This window comes from Sinohyriopsis cumingii, chromosome 16, assembly GCF_028554795.1.
Source record: "Sinohyriopsis cumingii isolate HCF-2022 chromosome 16, ASM2855479v2, whole genome shotgun sequence".
NCBI classification, from domain to species: Eukaryota; Metazoa; Mollusca; class Bivalvia; order Unionida; family Unionidae; genus Sinohyriopsis; species Sinohyriopsis cumingii.
In genome coordinates this window covers 64,359,969-64,385,671 of record NC_142976.1, presented here as the reverse complement: position 1 = coordinate 64,385,671, position 25,703 = coordinate 64,359,969, and the positions used below count along the sequence as shown (strand labels likewise).

The 25,703-nt window shown below is 34.5% G+C and overlaps 1 protein-coding gene across 3 annotated transcripts in view; it reads right to left on the bottom strand.

The window, feature by feature from the left end:
• The window catches only part of LOC149780592 (5-oxoprolinase-like), a 178,953-nt gene that overhangs the window by 60,362 nt on the left and 92,888 nt on the right, over positions 1–25,703 (bottom strand). For all 3 annotated transcript variants that reach the window (XM_089937708.1, XM_089937707.1, XM_089937709.1), the window contains exons 21-29: positions 22,806–22,906; positions 20,888–20,924; positions 17,737–17,847; positions 15,401–15,502; positions 14,583–14,757; positions 12,734–12,843; positions 6,622–6,696; positions 5,029–5,175; positions 3,098–3,232 (exon numbers count right to left, since the gene is read on the bottom strand). In XM_089937708.1, the coding sequence (XP_089793834.1) occupies positions 3,098–3,232; positions 5,029–5,175; positions 6,622–6,696; positions 12,734–12,843; positions 14,583–14,757; positions 15,401–15,502; positions 17,737–17,847; positions 20,888–20,924; positions 22,806–22,906 (993 nt within the window). The remainder of the gene's footprint in view (positions 1–3,097; positions 3,233–5,028; positions 5,176–6,621; positions 6,697–12,733; positions 12,844–14,582; positions 14,758–15,400; positions 15,503–17,736; positions 17,848–20,887; positions 20,925–22,805; positions 22,907–25,703) is intronic.

Below are 25,703 nucleotides of genomic sequence, written 5' to 3'. Positions count from 1 at the left end.
TGTTGTTGCTGTTGTAGGGTTTAACACCATTTTTCAGTACAAGATAGGCTATACATGGTGGCCAGTATAACTTGTGGAGAAAGAACCCTGGAAAACCCTGGGAAGAACCACCGACCCATGAGAAGCTACTGGCAAGCTTTCTCACGTACCCACATTAGCCAAACCTTAGTCTCAAACCCACGCAGACAGCTGTGAAATGGCAGTGATCCGGAATGGTGAGTGCTTTAGACCATTGAGCCATTTTGGGGCCCCTATAATTGTTTGAAGACATATTTATCCATTGATTTTGAAGGTTTGTGACAGTTTCTAATCCCTTTAACATAATTTATTTTTATCACAGGGCAAACAAATTAATGTCAGTAGCTACTGTGCAGCTCCTCTTGCAGAATTTGTTCTTCTTTCAAGAAAGCATTTTTCAAGATGTGCTAGAATCACCAGCAAGCTCATCTTAAGCCAAGTCAAACATCCGTGTACAGTTGATATAAAAAATTTGAATGTGTGTGTGTGATATGGATTTTTAATGTAGCTTTAAAACTGCTATGATGTCTGCAATGTGGCAGTTTATAGCGATGTCTAGCACTGGGGCATCATGCCACAGATATTTAGCATGATGTCCTACTGAGTCACATTATCCAGACACAAGGCTGACCACTCCTAACACTAACCTCCTTAATGCTGAGTGCCAAGCGAGGCAACTGTTAGTACCATTTTTATAAGTCTTTGGTATGACTCCTGCATCCAAGGCAGACACTCTAACAACTAGGCCACTGGAGCGGTCAAAAAATAAGAAATTCCAAGTAACTGTACATCTTTCCAGTTCTCATGCTTGATACAGATTGCTGTATGTTGTCACATTCAAATAACCTTGATCTTCACCTTGCCTGAGGTTTTGAGGGAGGGTAGGGGTGAAAGAATATAAATGGGCAGTTCTTACCTGATTCTACAGCCAAACTATGTTAGCTATCCATTCAAGTGTTTTGGACTTACAAAAAACATTTTGACCAAATATTAAACCAGGAATTTCAAATGAAATGACCTTGTTCTGAGCATGGCTTAAGATGCATGGAAATAAATTTGCAAAGTTGCCTAATTCAACTGTCCCTATTTTCAATATTACCCAAACCACTAACAATACACATGAACCTCCTGTACATGAGGATTTTTCCTCCCAAGATGATGGGTGTATTTGTCCTTCTCATCATTCACCGAAATCTCCAGTGTAAACAGAATTATTATTGAGCACTTGTATTAATTTCCATTCCTTTTACACTTAGCTTCAAGTGTAGTATCTTTATAGTAACACTGCCTGTGATCACATACATGACTGTGAACTGACTTTAGGAGGGCACGATTTAGTTCCTAATTTCAATTAGCATAAAACAACATCCATTTGATTCTATCTGCATGGTCAGTTGGCTTCAGTGTTTGAAGTTTGTCAACATGAATTCCTACTGTGAATGATCAGAAGTAATTCTGAAAGGATAGACATTAATTGATTATGGCTGGATTACTAAAAATGCTCAATCAGCATAGAACATGGTCAGTTTGGCTTTGGTGTTTTTAAGTTTGTCAATATGTCTAAGTATGCATTATCTCCAAATGCTAAGCAACTGAAATATCACATGAAAATCAATGATGTTTTGAAATGGGAATTTCACTGGTTAAAAAAAAGTTCAAAGGAAATGAATATGCATTCTCCCCTTCACATAAAGATGACTTTGAAATATGCTATATGGACAACAATGACATCATGTAGTATATTAAAGCACATTAAATGCAATAACAAATATGTTGTCACCAATATCCATGTTTGCATAATCTGTTTCATAATGTTGTTGTTGTTGTTGTTGTAGGGTTTAACGCCATTTTTCAGCACAAGATAGGCTATACATGACGGCCAGTATAATTGGTGGAGGAAGAACCCTGGAAAACCCCGGGAAGAACCACCGACCCACGAGAAGCTACTGGCAGGCTTTCTCACGTACCAATGTCAGCCGAGGCTGAAACTCGAACTCACGCAGACAGAGGTGAGATGGCAGAGATCCATAACGGTGAGCACTTTAGACCACTTGGCCACTCGGGGCCCCGTTTCATATGTTGATAAAGATGTATGTGCCAAGACAATGTTTGCCAACTTCATAGCCAAGCATAATCTCCCATTTACTGTAGCAGCTCATTTTTTCACATCTAATCAAGAAAGGTTCTCAGTGAAATAGATGAAAACAGACTAAAACTATTCATGTAACGACCCAAATATTGGGTACTCATTGGGATAGAATAAAAAATTTGCCATTCTCATAGAAAATCCTGCTTTTTTAAAATCAAAATTCCAATCAAATTTTGAAAATTTCCTGATTTGTCCTAAGCTGACTTCTATGTGCTGACATGTGTACGACCAACCAAAAATAAAATTTCTTGCGTCTAATAAGAATAACAACTAACTCTACCACCATTTGGTACATATGACTACAGAGAAAACCTTTACCTAAAACCTTAACCAAGATTTTCAAATAATCTCAATCTTGTATGGGAGTCAGATCAAGGGTAGGGTGTGACTGGGTAGAACTCCCTAATACCACAATTCTAGTATGATAGTTATCCAACCCAGGGTTTGTGAAGTATGAGCATAAAGTAAATATTAAACTGAAAACTTAAGCAAGATTTTCCAATGCACTTGATCATGATGGAGAGTCACAAGTTGGGTAGGTATGCATGGATATGATAAAATATAGAAAAGAGATTCCTGATTCTATAATCCAAGTATGACAGTTATCTCTTACAAGGTTTGAGACTCATGACCACACAGAAAAACTTTAATCAAGTGTTTCCAATGTTGATGATGTTGATGTGGGTGGAATGAGTGATACCTTGGTCTCATTTATGTTGAAGTAGGCAAGACAAATACAATGTATCTCAAATAAATGGTCACTAGGTATGAACATTATCAAAAGGACTTTGATAAAATGAATTAGATGTTCAACATTTTAATGGCAACTTAATTAAAAAAGAATTACCTCTTTGATCACAGAAGCAGGGCTTTACAAAAACATTCTACATCAATTCTGTTTTGCTTAAAGTATGAAACAGTTGAGAATACCTGATTCAAGGGGACATCATGCCCAACCATACATCTAAGGCAGTATATGAGGGCTGAGAGAGTTACTGCCCTTGGAGCATTGCAATTTCCATACACTTCATATGAAGATCCTGTAAAATCGCAGACAGCTGTGCCCTGGAAATGTGAAAATTTAATAGAGTAATTTGCTATGATTTAATAGCACATAACATTTAACATATCTTCTATAACATCTTACAAGGCAAATAACTGATTAAAATAACTGGTAAGAAATTAAACAATTATACTATCGGTAGTAATGGACATTCTCCAATACAAAAAGCTAAAACTAGCATCTAGTTTCAAAGACTTTTAAAGACCTCAGGGTAATCTGCTCAATTTGCCCAAACTTTCAAGGCCTTGAAAATGCTACCTCATTTTTCCCAAACTTTCAAAGACCTTCAAAGACCGTACGAACCTTGAAACTTTACATTGTTAGAAATGTGCAGTATTTTTCCATATTGCATGGTTTTATATTGCATGACATCTACAAACAGCATCATGTATTAGGAACTACTTTATAAGCAACAATATATGCTCATGAAGAAGACATTTAGTTTTTGGTTTATTAGATTTGTTTGTGGATGAACTAAACAAGCTGTTTCGTCCATTTGAAAGCAGAGATGATACAGTAAATGATGTGGATGGGTTCACCAAGTCACAAATGAAACTTTCCAACATGATATTCACAATGTCCACAACAAATGTTAAGAGATGCAATATAAAAAATACCATTCAGATCATTTAAAGAGTTATCCTGGAATGAAGTGTTGATTCTTTCACAAACAGAATGGTTCAGACTATGACCAGTGCCCCCTAGGGTCTATAACAATGGCATAGAAAAGCATATTGAGGCCAAGGGCTATCACATATCTATCAGATACATACCATTTTACAAATCAGTAAAAATATTAAATTTGAGGAAAAAAAAGGAACTGAAGGTTTTGGTAGAAAACTAAGAACATCAGAATAAATAAGCCCAGATGATGAAGCAGTCTCATTTCTGCACAGTAGCTGCTTTACAAAATTTCCCCATTTAAATTTTGAATTTAGGGTAGTGATAGAAGACATACAGGTCATTTACCTAGCTGGGGTCCCTCCAACAGAGAGCATGCAAGTGACAGGGCATAAACATGTGTCTCTATAGCTGGTAATAAGAGTGGCAATAAATGAATTTCCTCAAAATATACTTCCTTAGTTCTGCAAATATGAATTGCATGGCCCATGTCATGGGTTCCAAAACTTGATACACAATGCAAAATTATCACATTCTCCATAATGCACTAAAAATAAAATGAATGTGATATCCCATAGTATCTTTTTCAGAATTTCAATTAAAAGAATTAGCATTTTTCACACATTATGATTCCAAACAATCAATGATGGAACATGGTGTGGTTGATTCAATGCCAGTCCACTGCTCAAATCACATTATGGAATTAAATAAATTGAGTTGGATCAACAGAAAAACAAAATCCATTCATTCCAGACAAACTGGAAAAGTTGTTTTAAAGTGCATTTATTAAAAAATATGACTCTAAATTTCAATTTTAAGTAGATCAAAATGAGATTTTTTTGTAAAAGCTAATGTCAAGCATGCGACTAAGTTAAAAAGTCGCTGGGTGGTGCTGAATCTGCAGTTGTGTATTTATTTTGGAATACAGAATAAATTCAATTACTTTGTTTCTTGTAGTGTATTCTTTTATGATTTAGCCTTAGGTAGGAAAACAAAATGAGTATATAATAAAAAGGTTACTGTATTTGTATGAGAAGATATCAACTCATTGTTTTTTTTCTTCAGATTAATACTGCACTCCCATGGTCATGCAGTATTACTCAGAAAAACTTGTTCATATTTTACTATAAAAATGCAGTAACCTAAAAATCATTAATGTTCAACAAACAATGTATACCTCAATTTCATTAATATCAACAGTAAGTTTCAACTTGGCTCCATCATCCATGTAATCCTCAGCACTAAGTTTAGTTGTCCCTGTTCTCTGCTTTGTCTTGTGAGCTATCTCCCTCAGCATGTCCCGGACTGCTAACTCAGCATTTTCCTTAAGAAAAAGGACAAAATTAGCACACTTACAACTTTAAAATAATTCTTCATTTAGACCCTGTAAGAGTGGCCCCGAGTGGCCGAGTGGTCTAAAGCACTCTCTGTTACGGATCACTGCCATCTCACCTCTGTCTGCACCGGTTCAAGTCTCGGATTCAGCCAGTGTGGGTATGTGAGAAAGTTTGCTGGTAGCTTCTTGTGGGTTGGTGGTTCTTTCCAGGGTTTTCACGGGTTCTTCCTCCACCATTAATACTGGCCACCATGTATAGCCTATCGCGTGCTGAAAAATGGCGTTAAACCCCACAACAACAACAACATGACCCTGTAAGTATTGAGGTATATTGCTGATTCATCATCTTTCTTTTTTAAATAAATCAATTATATGCTAAAACAAATTGCTTACTCAGCATTTTTCACAATAACTGAGATTAAATCATTCCAGTCACGTTCACATCCATAAATTTTGGAATCCATTCTATTGAAATAACAAATATATTAAAAAGAACACTTCCGATACCACACAGTTGTGCATCTTATTGATATTACAGGTCACTGAATAATTCCATCATGATGGAAACTTCTGTGTCTGAACAATCTGGGAATCTGCAGGATTTTATAACTACATGGACTATTGACCTGATTCTAATGGAGTATTGCCCTGATGATGAGCATCCAAATCTAAAGGTCAAAGGTCAGTGTTAAGCAATATGACACCCTCAGCTATTGTTCTGTATCCTATTTAAGTTTTCCTTCATATTAAAAGTAAAATTGGATGCAGCTGAAATACAAATTTAAATCTTTTAGTATTCTCATACCCTCCCATTAGTTTGTACCTCCTACTGATTTTAAGAATGAAAAACATAATAAAAAAAAAAAGTCATTTCATTCATTGATTTATAATTTGTATTCTAACGGTCACCAGAAGGTTGATAAAACAGATTACTGGCATTCAAATCATACACTCAGAAGCTCTCTTCAAACACAAGCAGCCACACTGCTCAGTGTTTTTTTTTCTGGATTCTAGAATAGACCATTTCAGTAAAAAATGTTTAGTTTGAATCCAATATTTGCAAGGTCTAGTTTTAATATTTCTAAATCAAACTGAACAAATAAAAATGAATAACTCTTTATACATGTATTCAAATAGAACTCTCATAGAAAAATTTACAGCATTATTGAAATTATCAAAGACAGTTAACTAAAGAACACATGTTGCTTGAAAATACAGACACATCCATGCAATTATGGTGACCATCTTACAAAAGAAACTCCTGCTTGATTTGAAGTGACAACAAGTTGCCAGTGTTTAATGGACAGAATCAGATTATATTGATGAATAAAAGGACTAAGTTTTGTGCCTTTTTTATGTCCTAGATAACATTTGTTTTTTTAAAATGGTAAGGGAATACAAACAAACAGGAGAATGTACAAACAGTGTAATTACCTGAATATGCCTCATGTAAGCCTGAACAACATCCAACCCATACTCATCTATAAGACTGCTGATAAGCCGGATACCCTATTTGAAGAAAGAACAAAACAGTCAAACATCTAACACATAAATGATTGGCCAGTGCAAAATCTATGCCACCTTTGTCTGAAAACAGTGGATAGTAATTTTTGTGATGAATGTACTTATAAAGTTTCACAAGTAATACTGTCCTGTAATTGAAGCAAATTGTAATAATAAATACTCCCATCCCCAAGCTTCACCCCTACCCCACCCTCCCTTCCCCCAGCAACATACCCTTCCCTGGACATAAATATCAGCATGAGAGAATAGTGGATTGATCTGAACATACACTGACAAGTGACTGTCAGTCAATTTTCATTCACTGCCATGCAAAACAAGATTTACTTGCCTGTGTTTTTTACTTTCTATATCCTTGCCAAAGCCAAATTTACAAAACACTTAGGATCTAACTTAGTCAAAACCAATTTGCAAACAAGTTAGCATTTTCAGGTTCTTTATATAAAACATATTAATGTGGTGACTCATTGTGCAGTCTATCAAGTATCCTTTTGTGAAAAGGTGGCTATAAGTAGGGCAGATTTTTTTTTACAGCAAAGAAACATTAGGAAAATATAGGTGTATTTCAGACAAAAAGGAAAGTCAGAATGTGTTTAAATTAGATTTAAAAAATGATTAAAATTTGAAAATTCATGCTAGAATGCTCTCTGCCAAGTTTGGTCAAAATTAGCCAAGTTATTTCTCAGAAGAAGCTTTATGCAATTGCTGATGGCTGATGGTTAATGGTTGATGGCTGATGGTTAATGTTGATGGCTGATAGTTGATGGCTGATGGTTAATGGTTGATGGCTAATGGTTGATGGTTGACTGCTGATGGCTGACTGCTGATGGCTGATGGTTAATGGTTGATGACTGATCGTTAATGGTTTATGGCTGATGGTTAATGGTTCATGGCAATGGTTGATGGCTGATGGTTGACTGCTGATGGCTGATGGTTGACTGCTGATGGCTGATGGTTGACTGCTGATGCCTGATGGTTAATGGTTGATGGCTGATGGTTAATGGTTGATGGCTGATGGTTGATGGCTGATGGCTGACTGCTGATGGCTGATGGTTGATTGCTGATGGCTGATAGCTGACTGCTGATGGCTGATGGTTGATTGCTGATGGCTGATGGTTGATGGCTGAAGGATGATGATACATAGACATCTCAGGGTCATACCTTTAACCTATCAGACTAATTTGCTAATGTGGTCCAGGATAATTATGGGAACCAATCAAAAAGCATGCTCTCTGTGTGGCAAGCTTAGTATTATAGATAATGTTCATTATGGAGACATGAGAAGACTCATAAGCTGGCATTTAGAGGTTTGCTCAAGGATGAGCAGAAATTTTGTAATTATTTGCAATGAAATCAATATTTTACTGATACAACAATAAAATATCTAAAACAATACAAGTTTAGACATTGTTCTTTCTCAAAATAATGTCCATATTTTTAAAATAAAAGAATTAGATTCTGTTCTGAATCAACATTACCACTAGGATGTATCCACATTCACATGCAAAAAGCAGTGACATAATGCACACTATTTTCACTGGTACGCATGTGTTGGGAACAAATCTTTTGTACTGTCATTAATGATCTTCCAAGCATTGGTTATCTTGAAATAAAGGTAATTTATAAAGAAAAGTGAATAACATCATTATAAAACATGAATGTATTGACAATTATTCTAAATACAATTACAAAAAAAGTATTCAACCACTTACACCCCCACCCACCAGTAACTTACACCCTCACTTACGTTGCAGTCTGTTTTTAGACCCAACTATACTATGCACGAGTAATCAAAGGAGAGGTGCATTTTGTCTAATTATTTAATACAATTCTCTCCTTCTCTTTCTCAATCTCTAAATGTAATTTGTATTAATCATCACAAGGATTATATGAGAGGTACGGTTATATGCTAGTCAACAATGAAACAAGTTTATATTTTTCTTCTGGGTGAATTGCTGTTTAAGGTTTAATCTCGACTCTCTCTCATCCCCCTGTCTGTATATGTTGCTGAGGTGAAAGTACGCTTGTACTCTATTGGACCACTGGCAAGGTGGGTTACTCTGAATACCAAACTCTGGAAGTTAGAGTACTCTGTAGATTCTGCCTCCAGAGTCATTCTGAATTAAACTATTCAGAGGGGTCTCATCATTAAATGAAATTTCAGCAACCCATGACACAAGATGAAAATGGAAAGTGCAAATGCAAAATGCAGAACAATGAATGATGAATGAAACTGGAACAAATGGATTTGAAAATCAATTATTTTAAACCTGGTACTAAACTTTTTCACGGTCAAAAACTCTTTTGCATGATAATCTATGGTGATATGTTTTATACTGACAAGCAATTTTTCACTCTTTCCAAGCCATGACATTGTTCTTCTTGAGGTAGACTTGAAAAACAAGCACTACTGATGTGATAACATCTTCACAGAGGGCTCTATCAAAACAATCTTTATTTGAACAAAATGAAAAAGGAAATAAAATTTGCTCACAAATTCTCTACAACTTTAATTTTACAATTTAAATTTAAATTTATCATTAAATCAAAATTGTTTTTTCCATTTGATGCATTTGCTATTTTGATAAAGCACTTTAAGCAGACAAGATAAAAAAAGCATAGTTTTCTCCCATCAACATTCTTAAAAACATAAAAACTGACTTTGGTTAATGTATATGTTTTATTTCATTCCATAAAAGCAAAAATAAAGAAAACAATGGATGGAATCTGAATGCATTTATAAAGTAAATAAAGAAAAGTTACAAGATAATAGATGAAATTCAAACATTAATGGAATGCAAATGAATTCAAATGGGAATGCAAAGACAGTGTATCATACATATCTGCCGGCCTATAAGTCAAATAGGCAAATTTGGCAAATTTTCCATCCTTCACCCATTTATAAGTTGATGCTGAGTATAAGACGAGGCCAGAGCAATACCTCAGCTTGTCTTTTTCACTTCATTCCACACAACATCGCAAATTTTATCCTATCTGTAACTAAATATACTTTCAGGTCTGGATCATTAAATGTAGCTAAAAGTACCTAATTTGTTTCTCACTAAGTATTTTAAATGTATTATGTACTTTTAGCTACATATAATGATGCTGACCTGAAAATTTATTGAGTTACTGATAAGATAAAACTCATGATGCTGTATGGAATTAAAATATAATAACTTCCAGTTTCATAAATATTAAAAGTATCACTGTATGCTATTTCAGATTACCAGCAATAGGGAAATTGCATCACTAATGCTAAAATGCTTTTTCCAGTTTTTTGGGGAAGAGAGATACAGAGGGATAAATAAAATATAGTCTAATATATGAGAAAGAGAGAAAGAGAGAGAGAGAGAGAAAGAGAGAGAGATTTCAGCTCGTTATTTTATTATGCCTTACTGCTCTCGTTAAGCTGAAGCTTTCGTCAATGAGACATGACATGATTAAATGAAACTGTAAATGTGAACTTTGCATACCATGCTCCTTCAGCGTTGAAATATTCACAGTAGTTATATCCATAAAGACTCCATTTAGGTTAAATCCCAAGAATGACCATTTTGCATGCTGTCTAATTTTCTTTGCAAGTATAACAACCTCTCCATTCCCAACAAATAAGGTTTTCTTAAAAGTGTATGTACTCTTCCTGTACCAGTACTTAGGCAGCAATTGTTTTTTTTATACCTCTGCTCATGCTTGATGTTACTTTAAATTGCTGTCAGTTCCATCGGCAAGTTCAAAAGATGTCTCTGGCTGAGAAATTTACATGAGTAACCACCTGGCATTTCCTTTCATTATAAGGTACGGATTTCATAATAACCTTGGGAAGCCTAATTTCCCTACTGGTAGCCACGTTAATCTGATCTGGTCTGCCAAATCTTGATCACAAGCAGGTGTTAGATTGGAATGACTGAATACAGCTGTAGCCTATTTAATTAATATGTTAACACCACTACAAAGCCATGTTATTGTTGTTGTTGTTGTTGTAGTGTTTAACGCCATTTTTCAGCACACGATAGGCTATACATGGCGGCCAGTATTAATGGTGGAGGAAGAACCCGGGAAAACCCTGGAAAGAACCACCGACCCACGAGAAGCTACTGGCAAGCTTTCTCACATACCGACATTGGCTGAATCCGAGACTCGAACCCACGCAGGCAGAGGTGAGATGGCAGTGATCCTTAACAGAGAGCGCTTTAGACCACTCGGCCACTCGGGGCCCCACAAAGCCATGTAATTCTTGGATAATGGAGGAGGCATAAAAAACTAGAAGGAATGGCTTACCTAGTGATATGGGGCCCAAATGGCCAAGTGCTCAAACGCTCACCATTATGGATCACTGTCATTTCACCTCTGGCTGTGTGGGTGCGAGTCTCCGGCTCGGACAATGTGGGTACATGAGAAAGCTTGCCAGTAGCTTCTTGTGGGTTGGTGGTTCTTTCCGGGATTTTCCCCGTTTCTTCCTCCACCATTTATACTGCCCACCATGTATAGCCTATCTTGTGCTGAAAAATGGTGTTCAACCCTATAACAACAACAACAACAACCTAGCAGTATTAATTGATAATGGAATATGGCACTGCATTTGTACATGAGTAAGATCAGTCATCAGGTAAGTGAACAAAACAGATTTACAATCATGAAGACATCTCTGTCTGTCTGTCTGTCTCTTTCAATGGGGCATAAGATTTATTAGATTATTAGGTGCATGAAGAAAATTGTGATGGAATATGTCTTTGTCATGGTTTTTCATCTTCTAACTTGTAAATTCTAAAGCACATATATGTAATTAAATTTAAACAATGTATATTACAATGTATATTATTGGTGCCTGCTGCTTCAGCACAATTACATCTGATATATGTTAATTTTTAATACTGACATCATGTAACTGTTTAAAATACTCAATGTGGGATCCTATATATTTTTTCATACATGATCTCTTCTCCAAAATGAAATATTTTTTACACATTTTTTTTCGTACTTTTGGAGAATTATTTTCCAAACAAAAAAATATGATAAAGCGATTTGGATGACATAGTTCATATATAAGTTGTTTCAGAGTATAAGTATAAAGCTTAGATTTTCTGGTCAAAAAGTATCGTCTTATAGGCCGGCAAATACAGTAAATGTCAAAGAAATGCATATTGGTGAAATTACAGGGTTTGTACATAATAGAAAGTATACTGAACCTTAAGGTAAAGCCAGCAATGTAAATTTGTTCCCTCTTTTTTAAATAAGGGTTCTAACTTTGCAGATCTTTTATTTTATTTTTACACTACAAAAGTAGCAATGGCTGCTTTCAAAAACAATCTAACATTACCTGTTGTTTCTTTGCGAAATGCCTGGGTGCTGGAAGATGCTTCATTAGAGTATTTACTGTATATATTGGGACAAAATAAAATAATTATTTTTCCTGTACCAGCATTTATCTTGAAACTTTTTCCACTGGTCATATGTCCAAGACTTAAGAGATGATGTTACTGTGGATTAAAGAGTTTTATCTCAAGTACACAGTCTTTTTTTTCCTCAAATAAAATTTAAGTAGGAATGCATTTTTTTGAAATGTAATTTTTGAATGATTTAAAAGGTGTCCCACAACTTATGACTTGAAAAAAACAAAGCATACCAGAACATATAGTGCATAAAAAATTACTTTAACAATTAATTTATGGTGTCACAACAAATATGGTAAAAACAGTACAATGAATTCACATACATTTGTGTATTTTTAGATTAGATGGATCACATAGAAAATTATTCTTTCAAAAGCATAGTCAAATTAAACAACATGTTTTGTTGTTTCAGGACTCAAACCAAGTTACAATACAATTATCACTGGAGCTGCCAATATGGAGAACATTGGAAAACTCTGCAAATGGAGACTCAAAACCAACTGCATGCCATAATATGAAGTGCTTTGAGCTTCTAGGATTTTACTGAAAATTGACATCAAACTTGTGATGCACTGATTACACCTGCCTCTGCAAATCAAATCTACCTACTGTAAACAGTCCAATTTTCTTACTTTTTGATTTGCAGCCACTTGTGCCTTCAGATCACTGAGATTGTCCTGGAGATTCCTTGTACCACTACTGCCTGGGTAGAGACCTGGAGCCATCAATGCCTCTGTCACCGCTAGACATAAACAAATACAGTTACGTAGCAAAAGAGGTTATAATTACAAGTTACATAGTAAAAGAGGTTAAAATTACAAGTTAACTGAGCTACTTACATGCCTATTTTTCTTTAGATAGAAATATCATTGCTAAATGTGCCATTTCTTTCAAAATTCTGCATCCAGTACGATGTTTTTTCTACAATTTCCCTTGTAGCTGTAAAGACATCTTCCTGATAAATTACAAATAAACAACCTGAAAGAAAGCTTCCTCGACCTCTATTTATTTCTATCAATTCCCATACTAATTATCTTTAGATGTGGATTATCTTCCATACCTGTGGACCATAGCGAGGATTTCTTTCACCCTGCTTTCCCTTGTAGTTTCACTTTACCCACATTCTTTTAAATCAATCTTATCATCCTCATCTCTCCTTCTTTCTTTACACTGGGTGTCAACCGTTATCACAATCTGAATGCTTCTTTTAATGTAGCTCATGACCTGTACTACCTACGAGCGTTCTCTCTTTCCTCAACGTGACACGAAAAAGCCATTAAAGCAACATACCTCTATTGTGTACAAATTGTATGAAAATATGGGCACTCAGTCTGATCATAATTTGTAATTATCTGGAAATATTTGCTCTTTTTTATGACTGTGTACATTTCTAAAACGATCAGCATAGTTCTGTAATCTTGTTTTCCCATATCTTCCTCTTGACATCAAATAAAGCTTCATTTGAAAATATTTAGAATTAAAAGTATAAAAAATTAAAAAAGGAAAAACATGATTTTTGTGTGGACTGATCTTTTTAAAATGTATTATGTATCATTGCATCAGTCCTTCTTTGGAATCTCAAAGGACATAGAGATGTTGTCACTGAATTAAATGGTGTATGCAAATAGCTAACAATAATTTATCAATAATAAAGAATTCATGTCAAGTTTAGAAACTTTAGCATTACATACTTCAAACGTAAAGAAGAATAGCACTGTCAACTTCATCAACTCAATAATTTGCACTGTCAACTTCATCAACTCAATATTTTGAGTTAAAAATGTCTGCTACATCATAACACAATGATTTCTTTCTTTCCTGAAGCAGGTTTTGCTCATATTCAATTTCATTTACATCTGTCTTAATTATGATAAATAATACATACAAAATAAAAGACTAAATGTTATAAATGTTTTCATTTGTTTCATTCATCATCTATTTTTTTCATTATCATTTAGGATTATCACTTATCATTTATGTTTTAGAATGAATTATTTAGCATTTAATTTTCATTCCTTTAGTATTCATTACACACTAATTTATCTGCATATGTGCATTTCAAATGGTTACATAAATGTTTCAGGGTCTGTAATAAACAGATTATTGTAAGTATACTATCTGATAACTTGAGCTGATTCATTGTTTTGGTGAAGCATGTTCAAGCTCAACAACCACACTGCAAAAAAATTACATATGCCTGAAATATCAGACAGTACACACAAGTATAATCTGTAATCATGTATTCTCTACATTGTCACTGCAAATAAAGGTCATCAATGTAAGTTAGTACCATGTATATTTGCTTATAAGTCGAGTTCAACTGCAAACTGTAGAGACCCAGATCTGGGTCTATGTACTTTGTTAGGAGTATTCAAACAAACCACACTGATCCCAATCTGCCATTGCATAATGCACCAGTCGATCATGTTGTTTGCAGCTGGTCTCAAGTTATAAGTACATACATGACTCAGTGATTTTTACCTTCTTCCTGAAATACACCAGCATCTACAAGTTTGAAGGACTTGAAGACAGCACCCTCTTCATGTATACTCTTGGAGTGGGGAGGCATGGAGCCTGGAGTTATTCCCCCTATATCAGCATGGTGGCCTCGACTTGCCACAAAGAACACAGGAGCTTTTTGTCCAGGGTAGAAAACCTGACAATTATCACACATTCATGTCAAGCATGCAAATGTCAATATAAATTGTCATATATTTATTAATTTCAACAAACTGGAAACATTTAAGGTTACTATTTCTTTTCACAACCAAAATTCTTTGCAGCTCACAACTGTACTGAACTGCTTTAATGTTCACATACCTAAAAATTACACATAAATAGTTTATATGAATACATTACCTGATGCCACATGCATGTTTGATTGACTATTCATAAGTGTAAAAAAAATCTTGATTAAATTTTAGGGTGCAATACTTTCTTTCCAGACTAATTCTATGACTATGAATGCTGGTACTGTAGTAATTTTAATAAATTTGACAGCCGTACCTGAAGAATAGATATTTAAAAAAAATCAACAACCATGTGTTTAACATCAGACTTTATAAAGTACAGATGATAATAAAAGAAGCCATTCAGGAACAAATGCAAATTGGAGAAAAATTTACAAACTAACCTGTAAATCTAAATGAAATTGTATAATTTGAAAGTGCACCATAAAGACATCTGAAGATTGTTCCTGTAAGAGTACATAGTCAAGCTATTGGCAAAGCCTTCAATGAAAAATTTAGGACAAAAAGGCTTGAGTTATTAGCATATAAAATACAACAGAGCTGACTTACTGGAGTAATGACAGTTAGATCTGGAAGATGACTCCCTCCTGCCTGTGGATGATTGGACAGTAAAACATCTCCATTCATTATCTTGTCCCCAAGCTGCTGAAGCTGTCAATCAAAACAATGCATATGTCCTTTGAAAGTTCCAATTATTTTCATCCTTGATAGAAACAAAGTGTGTTTACATATAGTGTAATTTGAGAAGTAAGTTGTGTTGATGGGGTATGCTTGGCTCTCCTCTGATCTGTTACGTTTGAAAAGATTGTGGCAAAAATGGTGGAGAAGAGTGTTTTTTTCTTCACAAAATACATTTAGTTCCATTAAGTAAAATCATATGTATAAAAAACTGAACATTGAATTTCATTACTGCCAGGCTAACTAAACGTTAGTACAGACAGACAGACACAGAGGTAGAACATTTTCAGAAAGAACTGTTGCCAACTGAACAGCCAGATTGCATGGTTGTCCAATCGGAAATTCCCTATTACATTCCAATAAAAATGATTTGCTGCTAAATGTCTAATGACACTGATAATTTCATTTCTCAATAAATTATGTCAACAAATGTGTAATCATTAGTCATTTCCATTTGGGGAGACAACTGAGGTGTGTGTGTGTGATTTGGATTTTTAACGTAGCTTTAACAATTTTTCAGTCATATCGCTATGATGTCTGCAGTGTGACAGTTTTATAGTGATGTCTAGCACTGGGGCATCATGCCACAGACATGTAGCATGATGTCCCACCCAGTCACATTATCCTGACACCAGGCCGATCAGTCCTAACACTAACCTCTTAATGCTGAGTGCCAAGCGAGGCAGCTGTTAATACCATTTTTTGTATGTCTTTGGTATGACTCGGATAGGGATCGAACCCACGACCTCCCACATCCAACGCGGATGTTCTAATCACTAGGCCACTGGAGCGGTGACAACTGAGGTAGTCCTGGAGACAGCCAATATTAGTTCTGCCACAGACATGGTAATAAAAGATTTTATTTTGGTTGTGATTTGAAAGGAAAGAACCAAACTGGGTGCCACTGTGCAGGGAAAGCAGTTTGGAAGGGGTTGCTGGCCCTGATATAGCAGATGTACAGCCAAATGAAAAGTATAGAAAGTAATTGCAAAAACTTAAAAACTAAATCTGTAATTGCTGAGAAAGTATATAAAGAACGAAAATACAAGTATACTGAATTTCACAATAGATAGTATACTGAGTTACCTGTTTACAGTGAAAGTTTAAAACTGATAAATGTCTGGCATACAGTTAAACCACTTAGCAGGAACAGGTGAGGCAATTAAAATTCCTTCAATGAGATACTATCTTTAACATCTCCATGGTAAATAGACAGGAAGAAAAACAATTTTAATTTTTTGGAGGGAGGTCTGAATTTTATGGGGGTTTTGGAAGTTGAAACTTTAATAAAATCTGAGAAGGTAATGTATTCGATGGAGAATTGAGCTGTCCAGTGATTTTCTGTTTGCTATTTCATTCATTATTTTAATATAATGAAAACAATCGTTAAAAAAGCTTTAAATTTCTTTTTTCATCATGTTCTTAACAGCTTTATTTCACTCATTATGATTTAAACGTACATTCAAGGTCAGAGAATGTACAATGGTGGGGACATCAATAGTTAAACACTTTGACCGGGGGGGGGGGGGGGGCTAATTTCTGGAGTGCAGGGGTAGTGGCAGGAAGATGGATGGACCCAGGTTCCAATGTTATTTGCATGTGTACAGTTGTCTTTTCATGTTCAGTAATTTTATAGATGTTTACTGGCTGAGGATCTTAGTATTTCCAATGCTATGGCCCCCGGGCTTAATTCCTGGATACGGGAACACCCCAGGGATTGACTCTGGGGTCCCACTCCGATATACATTGATACTTCAGTCCTTGATCACACACATCTAGTCTTAAATATGTGAGACAAACAAATCAGGAGTTATTTGAAATTTATGTAACATCACCCAGTCCCCACCTATTGGGATGAGACTGAAATTTCAACAGATTTGGCAGCTTCATGTGCCTAGCTATAATGGTACTGGAGGAGTTGAAGGATCTTACATACATACATATGTCTCACAATATGTTCATGCATAACAGAGAGACTAAATCACAATATGTTCACCCTTCTTTTGCACTGCAGGCAAAATAAATTCCTCAGCAAAGCTAATTTGAAAATGGATGAAATAGTACTCAAAAACTAAAACCCTACTGATTTTATATACATTCATATGATTCTCTAAAAAACATGAATACACTAAAATTCACACTACACAAAATATTACATAAATCTGACATGCAAATAGAAGAAAAAAAGCTCAAGCCCATAGGTATACCTGGTATTGCACTGTTTCCTGCATTGCACCAAGATGAACAGGTATGTGCGGGGCATTAGCGACCAAGCCCCCATCTGGACCAAACATGGCACAAGAAAAATCTAATCTCTCCTGCAAAACAGTCAATGCATATTTATCACACGTCAGATCTCTCCTGCAAAACAGTCAATGCATATTTATCACACATGTCAGATCTCTCCTGCAAAACAGTCAATGCATATTTATCACACATGTCAGATCTCTCCTGCAAAATACAAGCAGTCAATGCATATTTATCACACATGTCAGATCTCTCCTGCAAAATACAAGCAGTCAATGCATATTTATCACACATGTCAGATCTCTCCTGCAAAATACAAGCAGTCAATGCATATTTATCACACATGTCAGATCTCTCCTGCAAAATACAAGCAGTCAATGCATATTTATCACACATGTCAGATCTCTCCTGTAAAATACAAGCAGTCAATGCATATTTATCACACATGTCAGATCTCTCCTGCAAAATACAAGCAGTCAATGCATATTTATCACACATGTCAGAAGTCACTTAAAATGACATTAATAAAAGCCATTTCATGTGGTTGATACAACATATCTGTAATTTCATATTTTGGTTTAACATCAGGAAAATCTATTTTTTTATTTGTTACGTCTTACATTGGTTTGTAAAAACTAAAGCTTATGTGAGCCCTCTAATTACCACATTATGACTACTGAACCAAACATTGAAACACTGGGAAAATAAAAAAATGAATGAGTATACAGAATCACTTCAATATTGTAATGCCAAAATTAGCATGACACTGTTAAATCAGCATTTTACTGAAAACTATGTGGAAATTCTGGATAAAAAAAAATGAACCATTTAGTAGCAAACTAAAAAAATCAAACAAACAAGAAGAATAAGAGGACCTGATATTGAACATCGAACTTACATAACTCAACAACAGACCACTGCACTTAGCAGGCTTATGTAGTATTTTAAGAACACAACCATATATAAATGATCATCCAAACTTTATATCTGGTTGATTGTATCTATGCTACTAAAACGTGATACAAAAAAAGGCATTATTAACAGAAACAGATCTAATTCATATTCAAACAACCAACAACTTAATGAGATAAACCTATGTACCAAGTTTTATTGAAACTGGATGAGAAATATAGTCTCCAGAGATGTAACAAGCTCATCCAATCGGATTCAAGATCACCCCATTACTATGCACAGATTTTGCTGAATACAAAACATGTCCAGATTAAGCCAATGAAAAGTCAGTTTTCAAAGAGATAACAAGCTCAGCCAATTAAATTCAAGATCATCTCATTACTATGCATAGATCTTGCTGATTATAAAACCTATTCAGATTAAGCCAATGAAAGTCAGTCTTCAAAGAGATAACAAGCTCAGCCAATCAGATTAAAGATCATCTCATTACTATGCACAGATCTTGCTGATTATAAAACCTATTCAGATTAAGCCAATGAAAAATCAGTCTTCAAAGAGGTAACAAGAAGCTGGTGAGATACAAAATCACCTTTTAAATGCAGGTAAATCTTGCTCATAATCAACATCTTAATTATATTGGACTAATTATTAAGTCTGATAAGAAAACGAATTGCTAGAATGTTGACAAGCAAGGAAAACAATCATATGATCACATTATTAGCATTGTTGGATCTGACCCATAGTCATGCACATCTGAGATCTTGATAATATCAGCCCATCAAAATAGTATTGAGAAAAAAAAGAGTCTCTAATGTAATAAAACCATTCAGCCATCATGTACAAGATCAACTTGTTAATATTCCTATGTTTCAGTCATGATAAAACTCAGTCAACATGGGGATGGCATTAGGAGATCAACCATACTTGATTAAAGCTGGGTCAGTCAATTAAGCTGTAAGAAGTTCAGCAATCAGTTGTAACAACACCTCATTAATATCCAAGCATCTTGCTCACCATAAAACTAATTGGACACCTTCATGATATAAACCTAATTACCAAGTTGATCATAATCTGATCAGCAAGAGATTTACTTGAAAATGTAACAGCTTAGCCAGTCAGATGCAGGACAAGCTCAACCAATCAGATGCAGGATCACCTTATTAATTAGAGTGGATTTCAGATATAATTGTACTTCCGATGTCTTTATCAGTTAAGCCTTTTTACCAAGTTTGATCAGAGATAGAAATAGTCTCCAGAGTGGAAACCAGACATGATTTTGGTATTCCATAAAAAAAGCTGAATTTTTTTAAGGGGGGTTAGGTAAGTTATCTCCCAACAGAGTCTCAAGGGGCAACTTATGATCAAAAAATAATCCAAAATAATCATTTGAAAAACTAATAAACTTACCAAAATTGTTCAATTTCACTTCAAGTTCAGCCAATCAGCTGTAAGACCACCTCAATAATATCCATACATCTAACTCATTCATGGTTCATACAGACATCTGGTCAAGAAAGCCTAGCATTTTTCAAGGACACAATTCAATTTTCCTGCACCATAATTAACTGTGCCTAAATGTTAAAAAGAATATTGACCATGGTATGTTGAGTACATACAATTTTAAAATATTTTTCTTGAATTGGGCCTATGTGATCATGTGACTACATGACCAATCTAGTCTGTGCTCAAAAACATCAGTGGATCAGTGTAATTTTCAAATAGGTGCTGCTTCAATTTGGGATTTAGCTGTTAAGAAAGGAAGAACAAGTTTGAAAATTTAAAGAATATGGGAACAAAATGTCAGCTCTCGCAATTAATTTTGGTCTTCTGATGCTGACTTTCATACCAACAGTGAAAACAAATGCTAACCAGGTCATATTTTCCCCAAATTATCCTCTTTAGAACCTGCAAAGGGATTTCAATATAGGTGAGCAATAAAAATCCAATTTAAATCAATCTCAATTTGAAATTTCTGAACAGATTAATCAGAATTAATCAGTTTGGGAATTTAACTCCTTGAATTTTGTTAAAAAAAATACTCAAAATTCATTTCTATTACTGACACATGTATTTCATCTTTTTATGTTTTTCACTCTTGTTGGCTGAAGGACAGATGGATGAAACCTTCAAGGCAATGCCATAAGCGCTCTAAAAAGGTCCATAAAGCTTTGTGCAAGTTAGGTGGGTTCACTAACTTACCTTGATATTTGTTGAAATTGCTGTTCTTTGCAGTACTCTGAAAGAAACAGAATTGAGGTTTTTGCAGATTTTGTTGATAATTTACTAATTAAGCATATTAAAGTAATTACCATGCATACCAACTTCAAATCCATTCTAAATGCAATCTGCATAGACCCAGATCTGCATAATGTGACAAGAGTTCTGGGTAAATGAAGTTTGGAGTAATCAGGAGAACAAACAACACAGACCCTGATCTGCTGGCATATTATGTGATGGTAGATCAGACTCAATGTTGCTTGTTGTTTGCAGCTGGACTCAACTTAAAAGCAAGCAAAGGGAAGATAATGACTGTTTGGATGCAGAGGTGAATCCTCCCATCTGCTGGGGTGTCCTATCCCTTACTGGTTTCATTACTATTGTAACTCATCAGAGGGAATAATATGGGTTGATTCGTTTGTTGCTGAACAGTGTACAGTGAATTTGGTAGAAAAAAATCCATTGATCAAAAACAAACACATTGAAAAGTATTCATATCTGAAATAGTTTTTTTTTAATAAAAAAATAAATATTTGAAAGCAAAAATATTCCATATATGATCATGCAGTCCATGTCAGCTGATGCTTAGTTGCGTCTAATATGATTCTGTTAAAATCAGCTGGAACTGTAGAGCAGTAAGTGATGAAAATTATGAATATCAAAAAACAAACTTGTTTTAGCTGTTCTTATTAACTATTATTATACTTTTTTATTATATATTTCAGAATGAAATATTGAAATATATCAATGGGAGAAAAATTATATTGCCACAGCGGTGATATGATTTTTGGAACTATTTGCTTCTTCCAGTGAGCAAGTATATCTGTCCTTATGTGTGTTATTTAGACTCATATTTCCATATTTAGCCCATTTCATTTTTCTTCTTTTGCTCCTTCTCTCTCTCTCCCTCATATCAAGATGAATGCATCTAAAAATGTGTAAACTGGAGACACCCTGGAGTACATTTATGCAGTGAATGAGATGCTATCAAAAAATGCCTAAAAATGAAATCTGAAAAAACTAGATTTAAGTCTTTACCTTTTTAAAATTAGTTTTTAACATGAATCATGGAAACTGTCAGTTAATTAATTTATATGACATGTTGCTATGTGTCACCCGTACAGTATTGTACAGTATTGTATTGTATACCTGCAATACTCTATGACAAACAGTACATATTTTTTAGATAACAAGGCAGAAGGCAGAACTAGTATCATAAAGTGGCCTCAGATTTGAATAATTCACACTATTTTTATGTCTGCTAGACAGTAATAGGACAAGTTAAAAAAATGGTCAGGACAAGTCACTTTTTCAAAGTCACTTGTCCTAGATAAATGGGTGAAAATGTATTTGTACAGCCCATGGTAAAGTAGGGTCCAGGGAGAGGAAGTCAATTATTAAGAGATATTTTATACGTCAGTCAAACAAATTAATACTCATTAGTATGACAGAATTAAATTAATACTCATTAGTATGACATAATTAAATTAATACTCATTAGTATGACAGAATTAAATTAACACTCATTAGTACGACAGAATTAAATTAATACTCATTTGTATGACATAATTAAATTAATACTCATTAGTATAACATAATATAATTAATACTCATTAGTATGACAGAATTAAATTAACACTCATTAGTATGACAGAATTAAATTAATACTCATTTGTATGACATAATTAAATTAATACGCATTAGTATGACAGAAATTAATACTCATTAGTATGACAGAATTAAATTAATACTCATTAGTATGACATACTTAAATTAATACTCATTAGTATGACAGAATTAAATTAATACTCATTCATATGACAGAATTAATATGATACTCAGAGCTCCTGTATCCTACAAAACCTATTCTCAAGTTATTATTTTACAAAATGTGTCTTACCTTCCCATTTGTTCTGCAATGCTCATAAATCTATGGGAGAAGATCGATAACTGAATCATATCTAATGCTGTATCAACCGTATTTGTGCCTCCACTACCAATCTGTAAATCAAACAAGACTGGCTTTAGGAAAAATCTCATGAGTGTTTCCAAATTGCACAAAGATAAATTTGCATTTTAATATGATACAGAAAGGAGCAATGATAGGTACATTTTTAGGTGAAAACAGTAAACTCTATGTATATTGAATTACTAGTTATGAAATACCCCCTTTTATTCCATGTACTCCACAGTTCCAACAGTAGCAATAGTGGGTCTTTTCCCAACACACTTTATTCAACTTGCTCAGCATGATATAACCTTCACAGTGTTCTTATGCCATAAAACACCAAACACCACCTGTGTCAAATCTGTATTGTTTTTCTTCCATTTTTAGATCTTTGCTTTTAATGATATAACCAACTGCAAATTAATTACTGAATGTTATACAGTACTGTCAAGGTCCCAAGAGAATCTACATATAATCTTCTTTGATAACAAAATAGCCATGACTAGCAATTTCAAACTTGACCATGCTACTCTCAGAAAATCTTCTTTCTTCACAATTAATGTGAATTGTTTTTTCTTGAACAATAATCATGGATATACATGAGTTTGTCACATTTTTATGCCTGAAAGTCTTTTTCAAAGCTGTTAAAAGATGTGGATTCTGCATGCAATCACAATGTATACTTAATTTATATTGTGTGCTTGACCTTTGTCTGTGATTGAGGGTAGAGTTTTGGCCTACCTGACTTTAGTCATTTTATTAAAAAGATATTTACTTTGGTTTGGGTTCAAAGCCTAATTTTTATTATGCTCTGTAAATGAACTTGTGGCCCCCAGTCTGGGAATTTTATTTCCACCATGTATTCCTGGGTTTTCAGAGATAATGAATTATTGATGTAATGAACCATTTTTCTCAGTTCACTGGACTTTTCTATCAGTGGAGATTACTGTTACTGTAAATAATTATTCATTTCATGTTCTCATTAGTGGCTGGCCTAATATTAAACACAGATGTATAAAGAACCACAAACAGACACATTTAATCAGTTCACAACCTGTATTCATATGCTATTAATGCCGTACAAATCAGTGTAGAATTTGTGATTGCTACAAACCAGAAATTTAAAGTCCCACCGAGCAATGACCCTTTCAAGCAAACAATATGATGCCTTTCCCAATCCATGAAATTAGATACTAACAAAATTAATACCTGCAACAACAAACAACTTTACAGTAAACTAAATCAATAAAAGCCAGCAATTTCCAAGACTTGCTCTTCTCATATGCTCCAGACTGGCCTTTATCTACACAAATACCACCACAAACAATGTTTATTTGTATACACTACCCTCAAGAGCCACCTCTCTTATCAAGCAAGAGTTTGTTCAACCATCCAGCTATTATCATTTTAGTATTATAAACAATCATAAAAGGGAGCCTCCTGGACAGTAGTTTTCTTCCTTAGATGATGAGGGGACCTCCATCCCTCCATCCATTGAATGGAACCTCCAGTGTATACAAAATTATTATTAATTTCCATTGTTTCACACTTTCCTTCCAGTGTAGTATATACAGTAATACTGCCTTTGATCATGTGACCATCACCTGGCTACAACAGGGCAAGAAGATTTAGCTGCTTTTTTAAAAGCAGAATCAATCAATTAACATCCCTTGATTCTTTTGGCAGGGTCATCTGGCTTGAGTTCTTGAAATGTGTCCACATGGATTATAGTATGTCTGGTCAGAAGTAATTCCAAAAGGATTAAGACTTGATTATGGTTGGATTACTAAGGAGGTCAATCAGCATAAAACAAGATCATTTTGGCATCGGACTTAAAAGTCTGTTAAGGTATCTTAGCATGTGTTATCTCTGAATGCTAAAATCCCAAAATCTAAGCAAGTGAAGTATCATACAAAATTCAATAATGGATGGAAATGGAAATTTCTGTGGTTGGAGTCAACTTCAAAGGACACAAATATGCATTCTGCCTTTCCTATAAAGTTGATTATGTGTCTAATCTCCCATAATAGTAATATACCATTGTTCAAATCTATTCAAAATAATGTTACATACAAGTTCTTATACAGAAAATCCTCTCTCTTTTGAAGTCAAAACTCCTGAACCAACCTCCAAATCTGTCCGAAGATGACTTCTCTGTTCTGTTACATGTATGAAAATGATTAAACTAAACCTTTTCATAATCGTTTAGTTGATAAAGTTGCATTTTATTAATGACCAACCCAATTTTTGCAACATCTCTTATTATCTTAAATTATAACTGAAATAATAATTTGAATTATGAAGAAATACCTTGCCACTATTTGACTAAAGTGATCAAGTCAGGGGCAGATTAAGGCTCACTGGTGCCCTAAGCACTGACAAATCTTGGTGCCCCCCTCCCTTCCACGTACACCTGGGAAGATAACCCTAGGGTGCACCATGATCAAGAAACAGAACATTATGATCAATTTGCACTAGTTTTATCGATTTTTTTTTACAAATCTTCATTCGTTTTTTTTCTTTTCACCCTTTTCTCAACTTTGTGGTGCCCCCTTTGGCCCTGGTGTCTTAAGAACGTGCTTAGTCTGCTTAATGGTTTATACGCCCCTGGATCAAGTGCTTGAGACTCACTGGAGCTTTTACAGCCGTTTTCTTACTCCCCCTATTTAGTTGAAGTCTATACTTGAATGAGGACAAGGATTTGGGGATGATTTATAAAAACAAAATCATATATATATATATATATATATATATATATATATATATATATATATATATATATATATATATATATAGTGCTAATTTAATATACACACACACACACACACACACACACACACACATATATAT